Source organism: Sebastes fasciatus, chromosome 16 (assembly GCF_043250625.1).
Source record: "Sebastes fasciatus isolate fSebFas1 chromosome 16, fSebFas1.pri, whole genome shotgun sequence".
Classification (NCBI taxonomy): Eukaryota; Metazoa; Chordata; class Actinopteri; order Perciformes; family Sebastidae; genus Sebastes; species Sebastes fasciatus.
This window is the reverse complement of record NC_133810.1, coordinates 10,344,503-10,364,706: the sequence shown is the minus strand read 5'-3', so window position 1 is coordinate 10,364,706 and position 20,204 is coordinate 10,344,503. Positions and strand designations below refer to the sequence as shown.

Genomic DNA, 20,204 nt, shown 5'->3' with positions numbered 1-20,204 from the left:
CCACATCTTACAGTCTAAACCTACTTTAATCTCGGCTACTTGTTGCCTACTATATGTTATCTTATAACACTTATAATGGCTTTTCAGATATGGCGACTGGACATGTAAAATTATTGCTTTTTTATATTATATTGTTTTATTTTCACTTTCATTGCTTTATTTATTTATTCTTCTATTTATTTATTTAATGTTGTAATCAGTGATCCAGTCCGCCCACGTCTTACAGTCTAAACCTACTTTATTCTCGGCTACTTGTGGCCTATACGTTAGGCCCTAATTTGCATATTTAGACATTTTGTCTATTAATGCAACCGCACTATGACCCGATTCATCCGTTTATTTGCTTTAGCTTATTGGATTTATAAAAGTCCTTTATCTCCGTCGCTTTCGTCGTGTTTTGTGTTTTGTGCGTCTCTGCAGCTCAAAGACTCACAAAGGCCTGAATGTTTCCATCGGAGCATCTTCTTTTGTTTTCTCAGGAAATATTATATGATTATATATATATATTTTTATTAAATGCAAAAACTGTAATTCAGCAGAATATTCCCAGCTTTTAAAGCCACAGAACAAAACAAAAAAAATATTGGCACAATTAAAATGTTTTGATTCATGTCAAACCAATAGCAGAACAAATCGTTGCTTAAACCTGCATGTAAATATTAGGATATGAGCAATTGTTTGAATAATCCTCCGTTAACGAGGCCAGTGGCTTTAGGCTGTTATGTTCAGACAGTTTACCGAATCAATTAATTGTCGAGAAGACAAACATTATTAGTGTCCGCACCCAAACAATCTGTAAAGACTGCCGGCTGTATTAATGAGGCTATTTTGACATATTGTGATGTTTGACAATTAAAGTAACATAAAAAAGCAACAGACTCTGGTTAAATGAATAAATATATTTTACATCTAGAACACAAAAAAAAATATATCAGAGGTGTGTGTTTCATTCCTACACGAGTGAGACGGCAGATAATAATAACTGAGAACAGATTATTCTTTTTCAAGACGCCAAAGTCCAACACAACCTGTGTGAGTTTACAGAAAAGCTGTTTAAAAAAGTGGATTGCGCACAAATGAAGAGCTCATAAAAACTCTTAAGCCTCAACTTTTCACACCGAAACAGCTCACACACATACAAACAATACAGAGAGAGAGAGATAAATATGAGTAGTGAATTGATTTTAAAATTATAAACTGAAATAAAATCGGCATTATTATTATTTTTTTACTTATGTGTTTATTTATTTATTTGTGTTTGTTTGTTTGTTTCTTTCTTTCTTTATATTATTGTGTTATATTATAATACCAATTATTGTTATTATGACTATTATTGTTGTTGTTATTATTATTATTATTATTATTATTATTATTATTATTATCATTACCATTACCATTACTACTACTACAACTACTATCGCCATCATCATTATATTAAAGTATGAAATACTATACTTTAATTTTACTCTCTGCTTTCACATATTCGGGTTAAGCAAAATGAGGATGAGGATGAAAATTAATTTAAGATGAAGATCAGAAACTGAGAATAAGGATACATTTAGGGGATGATGGAGATGATGAGGATGAGGGTGACGTCAGTTGAGGATGATAAAGTTGTTAAATTTGTTGAGGATTCAAAAACAGATGAAGATCAGAAACTGAGAATAAGGACAAAGTTAGGGGATGAAGATGATGTAGATGAGGGTGACGTCAGTTGAGGATGATAAAGTTGTTAAATTTGTTGAGGATTCAAAAAAAGATGAAGATAAAGAAAAAAAAAAAGCAGTGTGATGAAGAGGAGATCGAGGATGCAGGAAGATGAAGAGGGTGACAACGGTGGGAGGTGGGAGGTGGTGACGTCACCGCGAGGCGTGCTGCAGAGCGCTGGAGAAGAAAACCAAAGCAGGGTCTCGGAGACGCAACCAAAAGCGCTGATTATCGCGGACGCAGCGTTTTACGCGCAGCCGACGCATAAAGTGGATTTAACTGAACAACCTGCATGGAGAAACTCTAAAGGCTTTATTCATTTTTTTCTCCCCTTGTCGTCTGCCTCTGCTGGGCACCAACTGGTGAGTAAAAACACACACCTTGTCTGTCAGGTAGCTGGATTTTAGCTCAGGGAATAATCGGTCAGAATGTTGGTCTCGCTATTCAGATGTTGCAAATGGAATAGAATGGAATAGAACGCTTTATTGTCATTGTATTAAATACAACGAGTTTCACAGGTGCCACTTCTGGTCAGTGCTTTAAATCTAATACTTGACAAGACTAAACGAGGCAGATAAAACATATAACAGGTATAAAACACACACAGTTATAATAAGACAAATAAAACAGGTAAAGTAGATGTAATAAATAAATATAAACAGAAGTGTTACACTAGAAGTTTAAAATATAAAACAAATAGATGTAATGTAAACAGAGGTTATTGCACTTGTAAAATAGGTAGAGTAGATGTAATAAATAAAATACAAACAAAGTTGCACTTGCATCAAGGATATATTGCACAGATAAATGTATTTTACATTCAGTGTATTAATATTGCACAGATTTATTGTTTGTTCAGTGTCCGTATGGCACACACAAGTCTGTGTTTAGTATGATGGAGAAAATTAAATGTTGTCAGCAGCTAACAGAGTGTGAGTGCAATTCAGAGTGGCTGAGCATCACTGTCAGCCACATATAGCATGTAGACTACTTTATTATTTCCATATAATATATAATATTATAATATAATAAACTATATGTGCTTCTTTTTCTTAGTTAGAAAAAAGTAGGCAAATGCTGGTGACTGTTCTTAAGAAATACATGTTTGTCACCTGTAAGTGTGAAGATTTCCTTTGTGTAGTTCACAAGGATTTTTCTTTTCTTCATATTCTATTCTGAATAGTTTAAGAACGGACACAGGTGATGAGCCCCTTTTGTGTTGATGAGGAAGAGGAGCTGTGGAGGTCTTCATAACCTCTTACTTTTTAATATTTAGAATTGTTTAGTCTATTATTTAAAATGCTTTCGTGTAAATAAATTCAATATTTATACCTTATACTGTGTGTGTGTGTGTGTGTGTGTGTGTGTGTGTGTGTGTGTGTGTGTGTGTGTGTGTGTGTACTATAATGGCAAAGGTAAACTTTGGGATGTTGGGTTAGGGTCGTTACTGAGGGCCTAAAACATTAAGATCTGTGTGGAAACGCTTATAAAATAAATTAAAAAGACAACAAGTGTGTGAAGGTGTTGGTGAAATATTTGGTTGCTGCTTATTAAAGTTATTTTTTAATATTTTTTTGGCTGCATTAGCTTGGAATTGCCCATATATAAGCCTAATAATTATAGTTTCTAATTTTGTGAGGCAAAAATAATTCAACATGATTATGAAGTTTCCTAAGAAATGGTGTATTAAAAAAAAAATTGAAACACTCGTCTCCAAATAAAAATGAATTTTAAAAAAAAGAAATTATTTTTAACTAATTTAAATGTATTAATATATCAGCAGAAATCTGATTATAATTTATTCCTAATTTATATGTAATATTATTTGGTTAAAGAGAAGAAAATAAATACATTTGACTTATTATTTTATATATTATTAAGTCTGATATGCAGGATTTTTTTTATTCTCCTGATGCAACTTTCATCTTCTGTTTTCCAGGATTCTGGAATGGAACTGAATCTGTCGAAGAATGTGATTTCTTGTGGAGACGCAGGTATGACGTGTTCTCTTCACAACTGTTTAATTATTATATTGTTATCAGAGTTACAAAACTATGATGTAAAGCAAAAAAAAAAACGGATGCTGTAGTAGTGTGAGTATACAGATCTACTGCAAATCTCGGTTTTATTGGCGCAAGGTCAGAACTTGTTGTTGGTGAATCTACAGGCATCTGCTTTCAGACGCAATATGTTTGATATGCGGGGAATTAATGCGCGGTGCATTTACGACATGGTGATATGCGGACATATCAGATAATGAGATGCAAATGGAAGCGTGTGGGAAACAAATGAAACGAGATTTTCAACAATGTTTAGCCTATAGTTGAGGTTTTATTTACACACTTTTATTTTTTGTGTGTCTGGTTTTTCTGATGATAATGATTTCCTGATGAGTCGTTTTGGAAAAAAAAAAAAAAAAACACGAAGCCAAATAGACAGCAAGCAACAAAAAAAGCTATATTCAGGAGGGAAGCTGAAGTTTACATGTAACATTTTATCTCATAACAAATTAAGTTTTTAACTAAAAAAAAAGGAGGTCTTCTGGATTCAATCACAGAAAAAATAAGTTTTTTTAAAGACATTTAAATGTCAAACACGTCAGACGGAAATCCTTTTAAATTTTAAATTTTCTGTCAGGAAATAATCATTTTTAATAATGAAGCAGCTAAAGGTCAGGTTCCTAAATAGCACGACTCTAATGGGAAACATAATTATTATGAAGACAGAAAGAGGTTTGGACTGCTGAGTATGTTTCTATTTGGAAAAATCTGACTAAATGGACCTTCATTAAAGTTACAGTGGAATCTATGTTACTAATAAACACGTGTACGTTTTTATTTTATTCTAACGTTTTTATCTATTCTTTTGTCATTATACTGCTTACTTGCACTAACAAAACCAAAGCAAATTCCTAGTGTATACCTCTTACACCTGGCAATAAACACCATTCTGATTCTGGATTCTGATTCTGGATTCTGGATTCTGATTCTGGATTCTGATTCTGATTCGTTTTTATTGGTTTGTATTTTTGAGAACTAATTCCACCTCAACTCAAGTTATCAACCTTTTTTGTTTTCTATAAAACCAAACTACACTAAACATGATGGTGCCCAACTTTAAGTTCATATAAAATCCAATATTTTTACAGCTTCTTCTGATGAGCATTCCCTGTGATGGCCATTAGAAGTTATTGTTTTATTTAGGGTTGTTTGTTGGTTGTCAGGCTGCAGGTCAAACAGGCCTTGGACCAAGCAGAGAAAACCATCACCAAGGAAATAATCATCCCTGTCCTTCTCCAGTTACGCACCGTGTCCAGTTACATATCCACTGCTGTCCCTGCCTTTCAATCTGCTCTCCAGCTTTAATTTTCTAAAGCTTTGTGTTTTTTTGGCCCCAGTGGTTCCAGCTTCACTTTGTTTGGTCACCTTATAAGTTAAGAGAGGAATAAATACGGTATTATTACGCGTGTTTGGTGTGTGATTAAGAGTTTATTTTCACTTCTTGGGGAGGAAAAATATGAGTTGTTTGCATTTCCACCAGGCCTTTAACCTGTCCTGCCGGATGGAAAGGCTTTTTAACTCATCCATCACACGCAAGTGCCCTCCAGAGCAGAGGAGATGCAGGCTGGAGGAGGAGGAGGAGGAGGAGGCTGCTGGGTATTTAGATTAACCCCATCTATCAGCCTGTAATATCTACTGGAGGACAGAGGAAAGGTAGAATCACAGGAGCTCCTCCATGGAAAAATCTACATGTGCTGTAAATCCTTTAATATTCCTACGGGGACTTTAAGGGTCAGCGGGTTTATTGTGACTTTTATTCTACTAGTGCTGCTCTAATATTCTTAGAAAAATTACCTTTTTGAACAGTATCTAAATTGTGATTTCCCTATAACAGGCCTGGGATTTTTTTTATTTCACAGTTTATTATATTCCTTATTATAGAGAGCCTTCAGTTCTTTTTTTTAAGGATACAGCTGCACAACTGCTCTTATAATCACCGTATATTGACCCACGCAGTGCCGCATATACACTCCACGGATACGCAGCGTAGGCAAGGCAGCTTTATTGTATAGCACATTTCAGCAACAGGGCAATTCAAAGTGCTTTACATAAACATTCAAGAACATTGCGACAAAGTGCAAAAAGAACATTACGACATAATTAAAACAGTTATAAAAACATGAAAGATTAGAAAATAAAAAAAGCTAAAAATAAAAGCTATAGGATAGAAGCTAAAATAGAAATATAACACACAAGAGTAAAAGCTCTATTGCGGTATATAAGATCATTATCTGGTTTAATAAAAGGCAGCAGCAACAAACAGGAACGTTTTAAGCTTTGATTTAAAAGAACTCAGAGTTGGAGTTGGTCCTGCAGGTTTCTGGGAGCTTGTTCCAGATATTTGGTGCATAAAAACTGATTCTGCATGTTTAGTTCTGACTCTGGGGACACTAAGCAGACCTGATCCAGATGACCTGAGAGGTCTGGATGGTTCAGAACATAGCGGAAGATCAGAAATGTATTTTGGCCCCTAAACCATTTAGTGCTTTGTAAACCAGCAGCAGTATTTTGAAATCAATTCTCGGAGAGAGACAGGGAGCCAATGTAGAGACCTCAGAACTGGACTGATGTGATCCACTTTCTTGGTCTTAGTGACGTACCCACTGACCTCCCAAATAACACGCACCGATTTAGATTTCAAATCCATTCAGTCTTCACAACCTGCATAGTAAATACCAGCTGCTGACACAGAGGGGTGACCAGGTGCTCCAGGTCACTTTTTTACAAAAATGCATCAGCATACAGATCCCACTTGCATTCTCGCGTTTGGGTCTATACCGTTGAACTGCATGCGCCAAATTTCTCTTCAAACCTATTTTACGCACGTGTCTGCAGCTCAGAAAGCAAGTGAGTACGCAGGTAAATGATGGTGGTTTTCTGCAAAAAGGACACTTCAGTATGTGAGGGTCGAACTTCTTGCAGGCCTATTAGGTTCAGGTTCAGGTGACTTTATTTGTACCCGTATAGGTAGATTTGTTTTGCAGCAAAAATAGAGGATGACATCCGTATTGACAATAAGGTAGAGCACAGACAAGAAAAAAGACATACCAAAAACATGACAAAGAGTACTCAGAGGCTTACTGGAATCAGGACTCAGCGAAAAGAAAAGAAGGCCACAAGAACAATATAAAAAAAAACACTGAAATATCAGGACAAAAAAGACAATAAATGAGAAAAGGGATAAACTTTCCATAAATATGTGCAAAAGCTGCTATTTAAATGAACAATTGCAGCTGGAACAAAGCTGTTCTCCTGTAGCGCTTTGTTCTGCACCTTGGGATATTACTGCACACTGGAGCTGGATACTCTAATAATGACACAATTCTGCTATAAAAACAACAAATTGTTTAGTTAATTTCTAGATATTTGGATTTCTTAATTAGAATGAATGAATGTGGCAGGTCTGTTATGTGTAGAAATCTAATCCAGGCCCTTATGTGAGCTCCACTCAACCAATGTAGATGGGAAAAGCAGAGTGATTGGTGAGAGCTGGAGCACAATTGTCATTTCATGCAGGGCACAAACCAAGCCACAGCCAGTTAGTAGGTCTCATGTTGCAGGAGACATAAAGCTACCAGTCCGTAGTAGTACAGATGCGTAATAATAGACGTAATTAGCGTTTTGCATTTGTTTTTTTGTTTAATTACGCAGAGACAACAAAATATGTCCTTTCCTGGTTGACATTTAGTCACTCACAGCTGAGCATTTTCCTCAAGAGATTAATTTTACAGTTGTGTTTAGACACAAGCAAAACAAAAGTCTATTAATTCAAGAAAAAGCCTCTGACTCCAATGGCAAATGTTTGCCTTCTTCTGACTGTAAGAAATGTGATTTTAAGTCTCTGTAGCTCTACTACAGTAAACCATTCAAACCTGAAATGTTGCTGTTGGTCTGCACATGTGCAATCACAATAAAACATAGATCTTAGCACACACAATAAGTAGATATGTTCTAATGCGTAAAAACAAAACCCAAACTAAACGCCTGCTCTTATTGGCTCCCAGGATGCACCAGGTCTACTTAAAACCTTAAATCACCACAATGAGGCCAACCTCACTTCAAACTAATTGAAATCTTTTGCGAGCAGCGCGTTTTCTAACAAAGAAAGAAGTTTGCACATGCAGCTGCTGCATCACCATCATCATGTTTCACTCAAAGTGCAGCACACACCGAGATCAGCAAGTCAACATCTGGCCGAAGCTCTGCAGCTCTCCACACAGACAGACAGACATATGGGTGTTCAGAGGGTTACAGTTCACATTAAAGGTCCCATATCGTGCTCATTTTCAGGTATATACTTGTATTTTGTGTTTCTACTAGAACATGTTTACATTCTGTAATGTTAAAAAAAACACTTTATTTTCCTCATACTGTCAGCCTGAATATGCCTGTATTTACCCTCTGTCTGAAACGCTCCGTTTTAGCGCATTTTGACGGAATTGTAACAGAATTGCATTGCTAGGCAACAGCTTGGGTCCATGTTCACTTCCTGTCAGCTGATGACATTCACATACACTGCAACCAGGAAATAAACTGGGACACATTTAGAATGTTTACGTTTAAAATTGTGCCAATGGTCTAAATATTGTATATTTGTGACATCACAAATGAGCAGAAAATCCTGATAGCTTGTTTCAAATGCACAATTTCTGAATACGGGCTGTGTGTATTTTCCTTGTGGATTGAGTGTTTCGATACTTTCACAGTATTTATATAGAACTGAAGCCTGCTTTATAATAAAAAAAACGTGAAAATCTCACCTTTTCATAATATGGGACCTTTAACTGAACTGTGAGTCAATGTGTGAATGCGTGTGAGGGATGACAGAAAACACTGAGATTATATCAAATCTGATTTGAAATTTTGATTTTCAAATTTACTTATTAGCTATTTTCACATACTTTATCTAAATTATACCACAGGGCTTGTATAGAAAGCGTATAATGCCGCCTGCAAACTGACCACCACTGGATCGCCATTCGTGCGTCATCGACCAACAAAACGCACTGAAATGTGTCACCATCAGCCACATTCAGGTCATCTGTAATCAGATCATAGTAGCGGACCATCAATCTTAATGGGGATTTGTGCTGAGAGGTTGTGCATGTTGAAGTTTTTTGAAAAAAGGGTTTTTATTAATGCTTAATTATATCATCATGTTTAGGGGAAAGATCTGCTGCTGTCATCAGATTTAGTTATCTGGTAGAAAATCTGTCATTCTGCTATAAAAGGAAAACAAAACGTGTGTTAAGTTATGAGCTCTGCTGGTCTTTTTATTAGTCCTGATTGTTTATTTGTCAAAGTGCAACAATGAGCTTGATGGAGAGCGACACTCAGTCAGTTTACAGTGCGTGCCATTATTCATACTACACACAATAATCTTCATGCACTTTTCAATCATACTGAGGAAACAGTAACTGGGCATGGCCAGTGTTGGAGGGCAAATGTTTATTCAGCTCAGTACATATCCGAGATATACGGTACATTGTGTGGGTGCGTGTGTGTATAAGCGCACCCAGCTGCGTTGCGCTGGACGAGATTCAAACATGCCTGCACGAATAAAAGGCCCATTTTACTCCTAAAGAGCAAAGCGGTGCATTGCGCGCTCCCGAGAGCTGGAGAAAAAAAAACGAACGCTGCAAAAAATATGTGCGTAAAAACCTTTACCTAGAGTCTTTTAAAGGTCCCATATCCTCCTGGAAACCGAGTAAAAAAAGTGTCTTCCAATTTCTTTTTTTGTGTGATTTCCTTCCTATTTAGGGTTAAAAGAAAATCTTGCAATTTAGACTTTTTAATTTGTATTTTTAATTTTGCAATATGTCCACTGTAGTCCATTTCAGTGTGAAAAGACAGCCGAATTTAGAAGATACAAAAAAAATAATGGCTATAGAGTGATATTAAACCAAGAATACATTCAACTTGATTTAAAAAAAAAAAAACACATGACATATCACTGGAAAGCCCATGATGTCCTCTTTACAATAACCCAGGGGTTGATAGAGTAGGTCAAAAGAGTAAAAAGGAGATGCACGTGGACAAAATGTCGACTACATGGGACACATGTCAATGGGCTGGGTCTCAGGAGGATATTATAAAAAGTGAGATTTTCATGTCTTTTATATTATGAAGCAGGTTTAAATGTTTTATAAATTCTGTTAAACTATCAAAACGCTCAATATACGGAGAAATACACATACAGCTCGTATTCAGAAATTGTGCGTTTGAAACAAGCCGTTTTGGATTTCTGTCCATTTGTGATGTCACAAATATACAATATTTAGACCATTACGCGGTTTTAAACATAAACATTCTAAATGTGTCCCAGTTTATTTCCTGTTTCAGTGTATGTAAATTACATCAGCTGACAGGAAGTAAATATGGACCCAAACTGTTACCTAGCAACGCAATTCTGTTGCAATTCTGTTGAAATGCGCTAAAACGGAGCGTTTCAGACAGGAGGGTGAATACAGGTATATTCAGACAGACAGGATGAGGGAAATAAAGTTTTTTTTTTTAACATTACCGCATGTAAACATGTTCTAGTAGAAACACAAAATACATGTATGAACCTGAAAATGAGCACGATATTGGACCTTTAAAGCAAGTGGGAAAACTGTAGAGTAGAAATTCACATGGAATATTATGCTCAGATAGGAAGCTTTTTACGTTTTCACTGCAAAAAATGTGTGCGTAAACCAGCCAATGTGTGCGTAAACTCAGTATGCGTCCAATACTGAGACTTTTAGCAAGTGGGAAAACTGTAGAGTCGAAATTCACATGGAATATTATGCTCAGATAGGAAGCTTTTTACCTTTTCACTGCAAAAAATGTGTGCGTAAACCAGCCATTCAGTCTAATACTGAGTCTTTTAGTAAGTGAGAAAACTGTAGAGTAGAAATCCACATGGAATATTGTGCTCAGATAGGACGCTTTTTACTTTTTCACCGCACCTAAACTTGATTGAAGATTTTTGCATGCGATAAAAACTAAATGTCTGATAAATTAATAGCACCACTTGTTTTAGCTTGACGTCAGAGTTGTTTGGGTGGATGTTTTTTCTTGCAGTGGTGCATGCTCAGTGGGTGGGACTCGTTCATTTTGGGGAGGTTAAACGCAGCCGATGGGTGTGTCTCATGTGTGGGTGTTGGAGAGCCGAGGCTTCCTCTCAGTCACAGCGGTGCACAAGCTTTTTCCTGCAGCGCAGAGAAGGAAGGAGAGGAATAAGGAAAAAGGAGCTGCATGTGTGGGGGTTAATTTTTATTTTTCGTGGAAGAACAAGACTTTCGTGTGATCGTTGCAGAGGGTGGACTTTTTTTTAAGCTTTTGAGGAAAAAAGCGCTGTGCATCTCCAAGGATTCATCCCCTTTTTACCCTTTTTTTGCACGCATCCTTCTCTCTTCAAGGTGGGATGAATTTGGACAGAGTCGCAGAGGCAGTGAGAGCTGCACCGCCGGCTGCTCGCGACGTGGCCACCGCGTTTCATTTACCGAGAACTTCAAACAGCAGCAGAGAAACTTTAGAGAACTCAAGCAGCGAGTCTTCAGACACAGAGTTGGCAGGTACACACAGCCAGAGTATTAACCTGTTATTGCTAAAAGCAGTGCTTTACTGTTAATACAAAAGAAAACTTGTTCAATTACGCTCATAGCCTATAATGCATTCTTAAAAAAACAGCACTTTACTGCTGATCAACTGTCTAAAGTATCACCAGTAACAGTTTCATGCAGTATTTTTTTAATTCTGGGACCTGATCTGCACAGGTGAGGCTTGTACGTTGTACATGATTGGAAAATCAGTGAATTAGCTTTATTGTTCTTCACTCGCATGTTGTTATGGTTTGCATTCTGTACTCAGCTATAGACAGACATTTGGGGAAAAGTGTCAACAAGTCTATTCATCTAGGCAAAAAAAAATAATGTTTATTAAAATGTATGTAAAAAATACAACCTAAATAGTGCATTAAAACAAATCAGTAAAATAAAAGAAAGGTGAAAAACAGCTATATAATGTATCTTTAAACAGTAAATTAACTCTAAAATACTGTGAAATTTAATAAAAAAAGCAGTTCAAACTGTATTTCTCATTAACAGTACAAAGCTGTAAATTTCAGCGACAGTATAATAATGTTAATTGTACAGTAACATAAAGGCAACCCTGCTGCCAGTTCTTTACTGGGAAATTCTTAACAGAGTGCTTTTAGCAACTCGATTCCTTCTTCTGAGTGCAATAACAGTTTATTTTACGTCTCCATCTCGGCAGTAAAGGAGACACTATTTTAGTGAACTCAGTGTTTCCTTATTCTCACTGCAAAGACGATTTATTTCCTGCAACATGCACATGGATAAAATGCAACAAAGTCCATTTACAGTAAATCTTAGTTTGGTTTATTTCTGCTCCACAGTGTAATGCGCATAAAAATGCAACAGAAACAAGGGAGAATAGTTCAGCTTTTTGTTTATTGCGTTGGCTGAACCAAACACTTGGCAGGATCCTGAGGTCTGTCAGGGAAAAATGTGCAGAACAGCCTGGCCTGCTGTCAGTAAATGCATTAAAACAAAACTATAAATATTGAGCCCATCCACCAATCTAAACTAGGAAGCCAGAAGGTCTGTTAACAATTCTTGGAGAAGCTTTTTGTTCTTCAACTTGGCCACACTTTTAGAGGAAAAACTAGTCTTCTGTCTCACTCCATGTGAGGAAGAAATGGCAAATATGGGTGCATGTTTATTTCCCTTGTTTGAATTATTTATGGGGCTTAAATTAAAAATGATGTTGTGGCTTTAAGTTGCTTTTTATTTTTGGCAAACAATCAAAACACTATTCCCTTTTTTTGTGATTAACCTTTGCACGTGTTGACCCTTCAGTTTAATGAGCCAACCTTGTTAGGACACGAATACAAGATAGCAGTTGGGAGATAAGAGACCTCGTCGTAAAGAAAGCCATATTGATCTCTAAGTGTGTTTGAAAGAATCGATGCAAAACTCACAGACATGTTTGTAAATATTTGGCTTTTAATGTGTCACTTCTCCTCTGAGGGCTTATTTTTCATGAACAACTTTGTAAATAGTTTATTTATAGCTTTGCTTATTTCATGCTGGCATGCAGAGTTGACCTATAAAGCTTTAAGTTTGTTTATGCACTTTGGTTGCATTTACTTTCAGTCTGAAACGTTTGACTTTTAAAGTGAAAATACTAAATTTGTATGTACGTGTTAAACAAAGTACCATATTGCCTTTGGTCGTGTCAAATTACAGAAATACTGGTCTGAAATATTATGTGAAATGGAAAAGATATTTGGTTTAGAAATGCATCTTTGATTTTAGGAATCCCAAGTACAAATATAAACAAAAGGTTATATAACATTCTTACATTTGCTGCTAGAAAAAATATCTTACTACAGTGGATCAGTGATAAGAAACCCTCTGTCCAAGGCTGGCGAAAAGTCATATTTGAGATGGTCCCTTTGGAATATCTCACAAATATTCTACATGCCCAAAGTAGATCAGTTCCACAATATTTGGCAGCCCTATCTGAATTATATTGGACCTGAACTCTCTTACATTATCTCACAAGGAGTCTCTTGAACATGAATTCATATATCCTGTGACTTCCCTACACTATGGACTATTTCCTATGACCTCCAATTAGGGCTGTCTTGATATCAGAATTTCACTAAAGTATTATTGTGGCCAAAGAATTCACGATAACGATATTATCGCAATATCTATAGAACATTTTTTTTAATTAAATAATGCTATCATTCACATTAATCTTTAACTTTGTTTATTGTGCATTTTTTTCTGTTTTGGCAAATTAATTACATGAAAAATACGAGTGTAGGGAGGTGAAGACAGAGTTTGTTACCATAACTTTATATATAAACTTATTTAGGAGATGCTATATTATTAACACAATATTATCATATGTGTATTATTAACATGATATCAATATTTCATTTTTAAATATCACGGTTATACAGGCATATCGTTACACCCCTACCTCCTATATAAAAAAAAATTATCTGAGCTGTACCAGTGTTGGTTTATTTTGTTTGTGAAAATAAGAAAACCCAATAAACATATTAGTGAAAAAAAAAGTACCATAGCTGCAGCATAGAATAATTTCACCCCAAAACCAAACCAGCCATATAGTACGTGGACAGACACAATGTGATCTGTAAAAACTTCTTATAAAGACTTTAGCAATGCTCGAATGCTTGAAAGTTATCATGGCGGTCAAATCATTTAAGAAAAAAAAAAACGTACACAGAAGTATATGATGGAGAAATCTGTGATTATTTAGGTCAAAATATACAGTAGGAGTGCTGTGCTTTGGCTTTAATGTGTCACTTCTCTTCTGATGCTTATTTTTCATGAACAACTTTGTAAATAATTTATTTATAGCTTTGCTTATTTCATGCTGGGAGAGTTGACCTATAAAGCTTTAGATTTGTTTTCTGAAACATTTGTCTTTTAAAGTGAAAATACTATTTTTTTTATGTACATGTTACACAAAGTACCATAGCTGCACCATAGAATAATTTCACCCCCGATTTTATGATCCACAGAAAAGGAGAGAAGCGCCGAACAGAGGAGCGATGATGGGAACGCGGACGATCCGAAGAAGAAGAAGCAGCGACGGCAGCGGACTCACTTCACCAGCCAGCAGCTGCAGGAGCTGGAAGCCACTTTCCAGAGGAACCGATACCCGGACATGAGCACCAGGGAGGAGATCGCTGTGTGGACCAACCTGACCGAGGCCAGAGTCCGGGTAAGAGGTCAAACAGGCCGTGCGTAATACGTGCGTAATGACGATTAGAGAAATAAACCTCATTCAGAATCAGAATCAGAATTAGAATTAGAATCAGAATGGTGTTTATTGCCAGGTGTAAGAGGTACACACTAGGAATTTGCTTTGGTTTTGTTGGTGCAAATAAGCAGTAAAATAAAAGAATAGATAAATACGTTAGAATAAAATAAGAATAAAAAAAATTTAAATTTTACCAATATACAATATAAGCTATAAACAAAAAAATAAACATGATATAAACAAATAGTGCAAATGACATCAGTATCCTAAGACGATTTGAGAAATAAACCACAACATTCTGGGAGTATTCTCAAGCAATTATCTAAATACATGAAATAACTCCAACACATATGGACTGGATAAATAACTAAATGTTAAGCGAAATATACCCCGAAATAAATAATGCTAAGAAAATTAACAAAGCAAAATTAATATCTGCGTTGCATGCAGGTAACATTAACGCCTACGTACGTGTGTGATTAGGCTCTATCTATCTATCTATATACATATATATATATATATATATATATATATATATATATACTGTATACTGATATATATATATATCAGTATGTAGGTCAGATATCCCAAAATAAAACCAACACATTTACAGCATCAAACGCGAGGAGGGAATGACTGTGTGACTGTAAATGAATCAGAAACGAGCCTCTGGACTTCCTCAGATCTTATCGAAATACCTGACAAAATCCCCGTTAGTCGGCACTCTGAGACTCATTTTTAATTCATAGTAGAAACAGTTTACAAGTGGAACCATCAGACGGCCGCGCGGAGGCTATTTATAGGCGCGCAGTGGACAAGGTGCTGAGGACAAATTGTCCACAAAGACATGAGCGATGTGACGGAGAGCTGCGTCTCACTGCGAGGCTCCACTTTCCTACCGAGCAAAAAAAATAATACTTTTGGTTTTAATGGCACGTTAACGAGCAAAAAGCCTCATTAGAGCTCATTAAACGATGGAGACATTCAAAATAGCTGAGCTCACAAATAGCATTCAATGTCATAATATATTATCTGTCAAGCTTGATTGAACACCGATGACCTTAAAAAGGTCAAGTCCAAACACTTTAAAATGTCAAAACATTTTAATAAATGCTCAGATATGAATCAGAAATGTTACCAATGTTTTCTTTTTATTCCGCTAAAATAAAATGCTGCACTGTTTCACTTTCACCGCACTTTAAATAGCTGTATGCACTTATTTGTTGATTTCATTTATTATTATTTTTTTTCTTTTTGTTTTTTAACTCTACTCTTTATTTTTGTCATTATTATTATTGCTATTTCTTTTCTTGATTTTGAATGTTGAGGTTTTCTCTATAGTGTACTCGATGGGTTTGTCTGTAAACTCATCTATTTAAAAGCTGGTTTATAGACTGTTGTAATTACAAACAGTGGATTGCATATATGAAAACAGCCTTGAAAAAAGGGAAAAAATAAAGTAGAAAAAAATAAATAGCTGCATGCATTTTTTATGCAATTTGAGAAGGTGGATTCTGCAAAGGACGAGCCGCCAGGCGCCAGTTGCTGTAAATGAAAACCGACTGCAATTGTTTTGTGTTTGACGCACGTCTCTTGCATCCACATTTTTTTGTCTGAGAAAAGAGCAGCCAGCATGAATACCTGCGTAAAAGCAGCTTGTTGTGTCAGCTATTTTCTACTTTTAAATGGTTCCTATTATAAGAATTTAAATCTCTTATAATTAAAGTCCTCCCTGAATAAATAGAATCACACGAGCTGTTCATCGCACAGCTCGAGGTAGATCTGGCTGCACGAGCTGCGTCTCCTGCACGCGGACAAATAAGGGTCCAGACTGGTGGTGATGTCATCAAAAGACAAATCCTCCATTGGCTCCGCTAACACCCTCAGAGAGAGAGAGAGAGATGTGTATCCAACAGATCCAAATAGTTAAAGACAGATTACATTTCTGCTAAATTTTCAACATGAAATGTGTTGACATGTTAGTCCTGCTCGTGTCAGAAATGCGCGCGGTGTTGGGAATTGCGCACGTGTTTGAAATAATGGAAGACTTACTTTTTTAGAGGATGACTGCAACTTAATATATGTTAACGCCACATATCCGAAAAAACTCCCAGTTTTTTTGTCAAATGATTTTTCTTCACAGTGTCTCTGAATTATATAACATTTAACGTCGCTGCAGTAATTTACATGTACTCTTAAGAGGCTGGATTTTCACTCTTTCATTCAGTAACAGGAAGAAGTCGCTCGGAGAAAGTGTAAAGACCTCAATAGCACACATAATATTATACATGATGATGATGTTGTCCTCATATGAAATGATGGGAGAGCGAGTTTGTGTTGACACCAGCAGTTTTCTACAATATCTTTGCATATATTTAAGCAAATCAATGGTACATTTTGCATCAATATGTTAGTTGGAACAAGAAGTAATTGTATGAATTTAACGCACAGTGTGTCTCTGATATTAATGCGTTAATTCCATTGTATTATTTTTTTGTTAGAATTACTTTTGCTTTGTTAGTTTTCTTAGCATTATTTATTTCGGGGTATATTTCGCTCAACATTTAGTTATTTATCCAGTCCATATGTGTTGGAGTTATTTCATGTATTTAGGTTTATTGCTTGAGAATACTCTCACCCAAGAATGTTGTGGTTTATTTCTCAAATCGTCTTTACATATATATATATATATATATATATATATATGTATATATATATATATATATTCTTATCACTGTATATCAAGTGATGCAAATTAAAATAAATACTCTGCATAATTGCCTTCAACACATCCTTGGCTCTTTGGTCAAAACACACTGATGTTGTAGGCTGTTACTGTTGTTTTATTTGAATTATATCATGAAATAATTCATGATTCATTTACAGGTTCTAAACAAATTAAATCGGTCATGACATTAATTCAATTGCAGAAATTTAAAAATATTTGTAGATACATTTTCTCACAAGGAATATTTAATTGAAAAAAATACAAGAATATTTCTATACGAGGACTGTTGGACAAAAGTTGGTCATTTAATTGGGTTTCTTTCCGTGCACACTCACTAATTTAACACTTCCTGCGTAAATAACTGAACAACTGACAATAAATGTGGCTTTAATAAAAAAAAAGCAAATGTAAACATGTGCAAACAAAAGAAGCTCTTTTTTTCCACCCTCCGCAGTTATATTCACTTTTGATGATTTTGAGCAAATTAAAGAGGAGTTTTACTGGATCAATTTGAAGTTTAAGTCTTTATAGTATACTGGACTCTAAAGCTGCAGCAGTTGCTCCTCTAATTAAATCCCCAGGCTGAATTTAAATGAGCAGAAAAGTACAAAGTTTAGTATCAAAAGACTATTAGGACCAAGTTTGATGTTTTCACAGCTCTAATACAAACTGAAAAACTGAGGATGAATTGCACTTGGCAAAAAAGTGTTATTTTCTATATTTCTGATAAACTGATTTTTGTGGTCATGTATAAAAAAAACATATAGAGCCTATAACTGAAAACGTTGACCATGATGCAAATACGCCTTTGTGTGTGTGTTACTAAAATGATCACAACTGAACACATAGTCTGGGCAATTTTGTGTGTGTTTATAAACTGATGTAAACACATTTCTCTGAGAACATTAAACAGATGTAGTTGTTATTAAAGAACTGATAACGTGGGACTGCAGCTTTAAATGTGGCATTTAGCTGTATAAATCTTTTGAGTGTGCCTTTAAAATATTTAACCCTTTGACATTACACTTTATTCAACTTTCAAATGTTTTTCATTTAGATTTTTTTTTTTATAAATAGCACACAGTGTGTTTTTGCCAGTTTTCAGTTGCCAAAACACCTACAGACCCTGAAGGCATCGTCACTACTGCTTTTAACAACTCTGCCTCCTTTTCCAACATTTTAACTGCATGCACTGTTTTTGATAGTAAGCCTTTTGTAAAACACTGGCCATGCACTACAGATTAAAAATAGCCTTTTGGCTAATTCTGGCATTTTTTTTATACCATCTGTATTTGTTCATTTGAACCGTCCCTTGTCAAATAAACTAAACTCAATAGGGGGCCTTCAAGTGCACCGAGATATTATTCAGTTGGCTAAGAAAAAAAAAGGTACAGATAATTATTGGAAAGTTGGATTTTATGCAACATGAGATGCTGCCACATACTTGTAACTTGATTCTGGCCTGTAAGACAATAAGTTAATGTCAAAAACAAAATCAGGAACCGTATCTTCTTTTTCGTTTTTTTAAATTTAATTTAATTAATTTATTCATTATCATCATTATTATTTTTATTATTATTTTTTTCCCTCCTATTTCTATGTATATGTATGTGTGTATGTGTGTATGTGTGTGTGTATGTATGTATGTATGTGTATGTATGTATATGTATGTATATGTGTATATATATATGTACATATATGTATGTATGTATGTGTGTACGTGTAGGTATATATATATATATTTATTTTTTTTAATGTTTTTTTTTTTTTTCTCTTGTTCTTATTATTTCATGACTTATTTGTGGATACTCTCCCTATGTTGTATCCTCTACAATTTGAATTTTATGTATCCATGATTGAGAATCAGTTAGGTCCTTTGTGGCCAGCTGTGGCTGTTTGTGTATATGTTGTTGTTGTCAGGTATGATTGATTGATGTGTTGTGTCATGGGGTGAGTGTTGTTCAGAAAAACAAAAATTAACTTTCCTTGCATAGTGACTGTTCAATTGATTATTGACAATTAATAAAAAGACCTTTGAAAGAAATGTCGACATATGTGACACTTTGGGGTCCCCATGGTACCTCTCTCATTCCTCAGGTGACTCTCAGCTCTTTAATGGCACAGCACTATAACTCTCCTGTCTCCTTCAGGTGTGGTTCAAGAACCGCCGTGCCAAGTGGAGGAAGCGTGAGCGCAACCAGCAGATGGACCTGTGCAAGAACAGCTACCTGCCGCAGTTCAGTGGCCTCATGCAGCCTTACGAAGACATGTACCCGGCCTACACCTACAACAACTGGACCAACAAGGGCCTCACCCCGGCGCCGCTGTCCACCAAGAACTTCACCTTCTTCAACTCCATGAGCCCCCTCACCTCACAGTCCATGTTCTCATCGCCCACCTCCATCTCCTCCATGACCATGGCCTCCGGGATGGGCCACTCCGCCGTGCCGGGCATGCCCAACCCGGGTCTCAACAACATCAACGGGATCGGCACGTCCGGCATCAACTCGGCCATGTCTCCGTCCGCGTGTCCGTACGGGCCTCCTGGTTCTCCGTACAGCGTTTACCGGGACACTTGCAACTCCAGCCTGGCCACCCTCAGACTCAAATCCAAACAACATCCAACTTTTGGATACAGCAGCCTGCAGAGCCCTGGATCCAGCCTCAACGCCTGTCAATACAACAGCTGACGTTGTACTAATGTTACTAATATAAATAAATAAATATATATATATGTGATAATAAACGGACACGGTGTCAGAGCTTTCAGGCTATATACCTGCGGATGATGAGGGAAAAAAAAAAAAAAAAAAAAATCAAAGACAACTAAACTGGATTAGTTGCAATCATTTTTCCAAAAAAAAAAAAAAAAGAAAGAAAAAGTGGATTATGCGGGTTTT

General features: G+C 36.0%; 1 protein-coding gene across 3 annotated transcripts; it reads left to right on the top strand.

Moving 5' to 3' along the window:
• The first annotated feature begins 1,589 nt into the window (after nucleotides 1-1,589).
• On the top strand, nucleotides 1,590-20,203 carry pitx1 (paired-like homeodomain 1). 3 transcript variants are annotated; one of them, XM_074611286.1, is made up of 4 exons: nucleotides 1,590-2,069; nucleotides 3,647-3,701; nucleotides 14,335-14,537; nucleotides 19,455-20,203. In XM_074611286.1, the coding sequence occupies exons 1-4, from the start codon at nucleotides 1,791-1,793 to the stop codon at nucleotides 19,992-19,994; spliced, it is 1,077 nt and encodes a 358-aa protein (XP_074467387.1). In that variant the 5' UTR covers nucleotides 1,590-1,790; the 3' UTR covers nucleotides 19,995-20,203. The 3 variants fall into 3 exon arrangements, with proteins under 3 accessions (XP_074467387.1, XP_074467389.1, XP_074467388.1); XM_074611288.1 differs by lacking the exon at nucleotides 1,590-2,069 and adding an exon at nucleotides 2,240-2,297; XM_074611287.1 differs by lacking the exons at nucleotides 1,590-2,069; nucleotides 3,647-3,701 and adding an exon at nucleotides 10,888-11,326.
• Nucleotide 20,204: the final 1 nt, after the last annotated feature.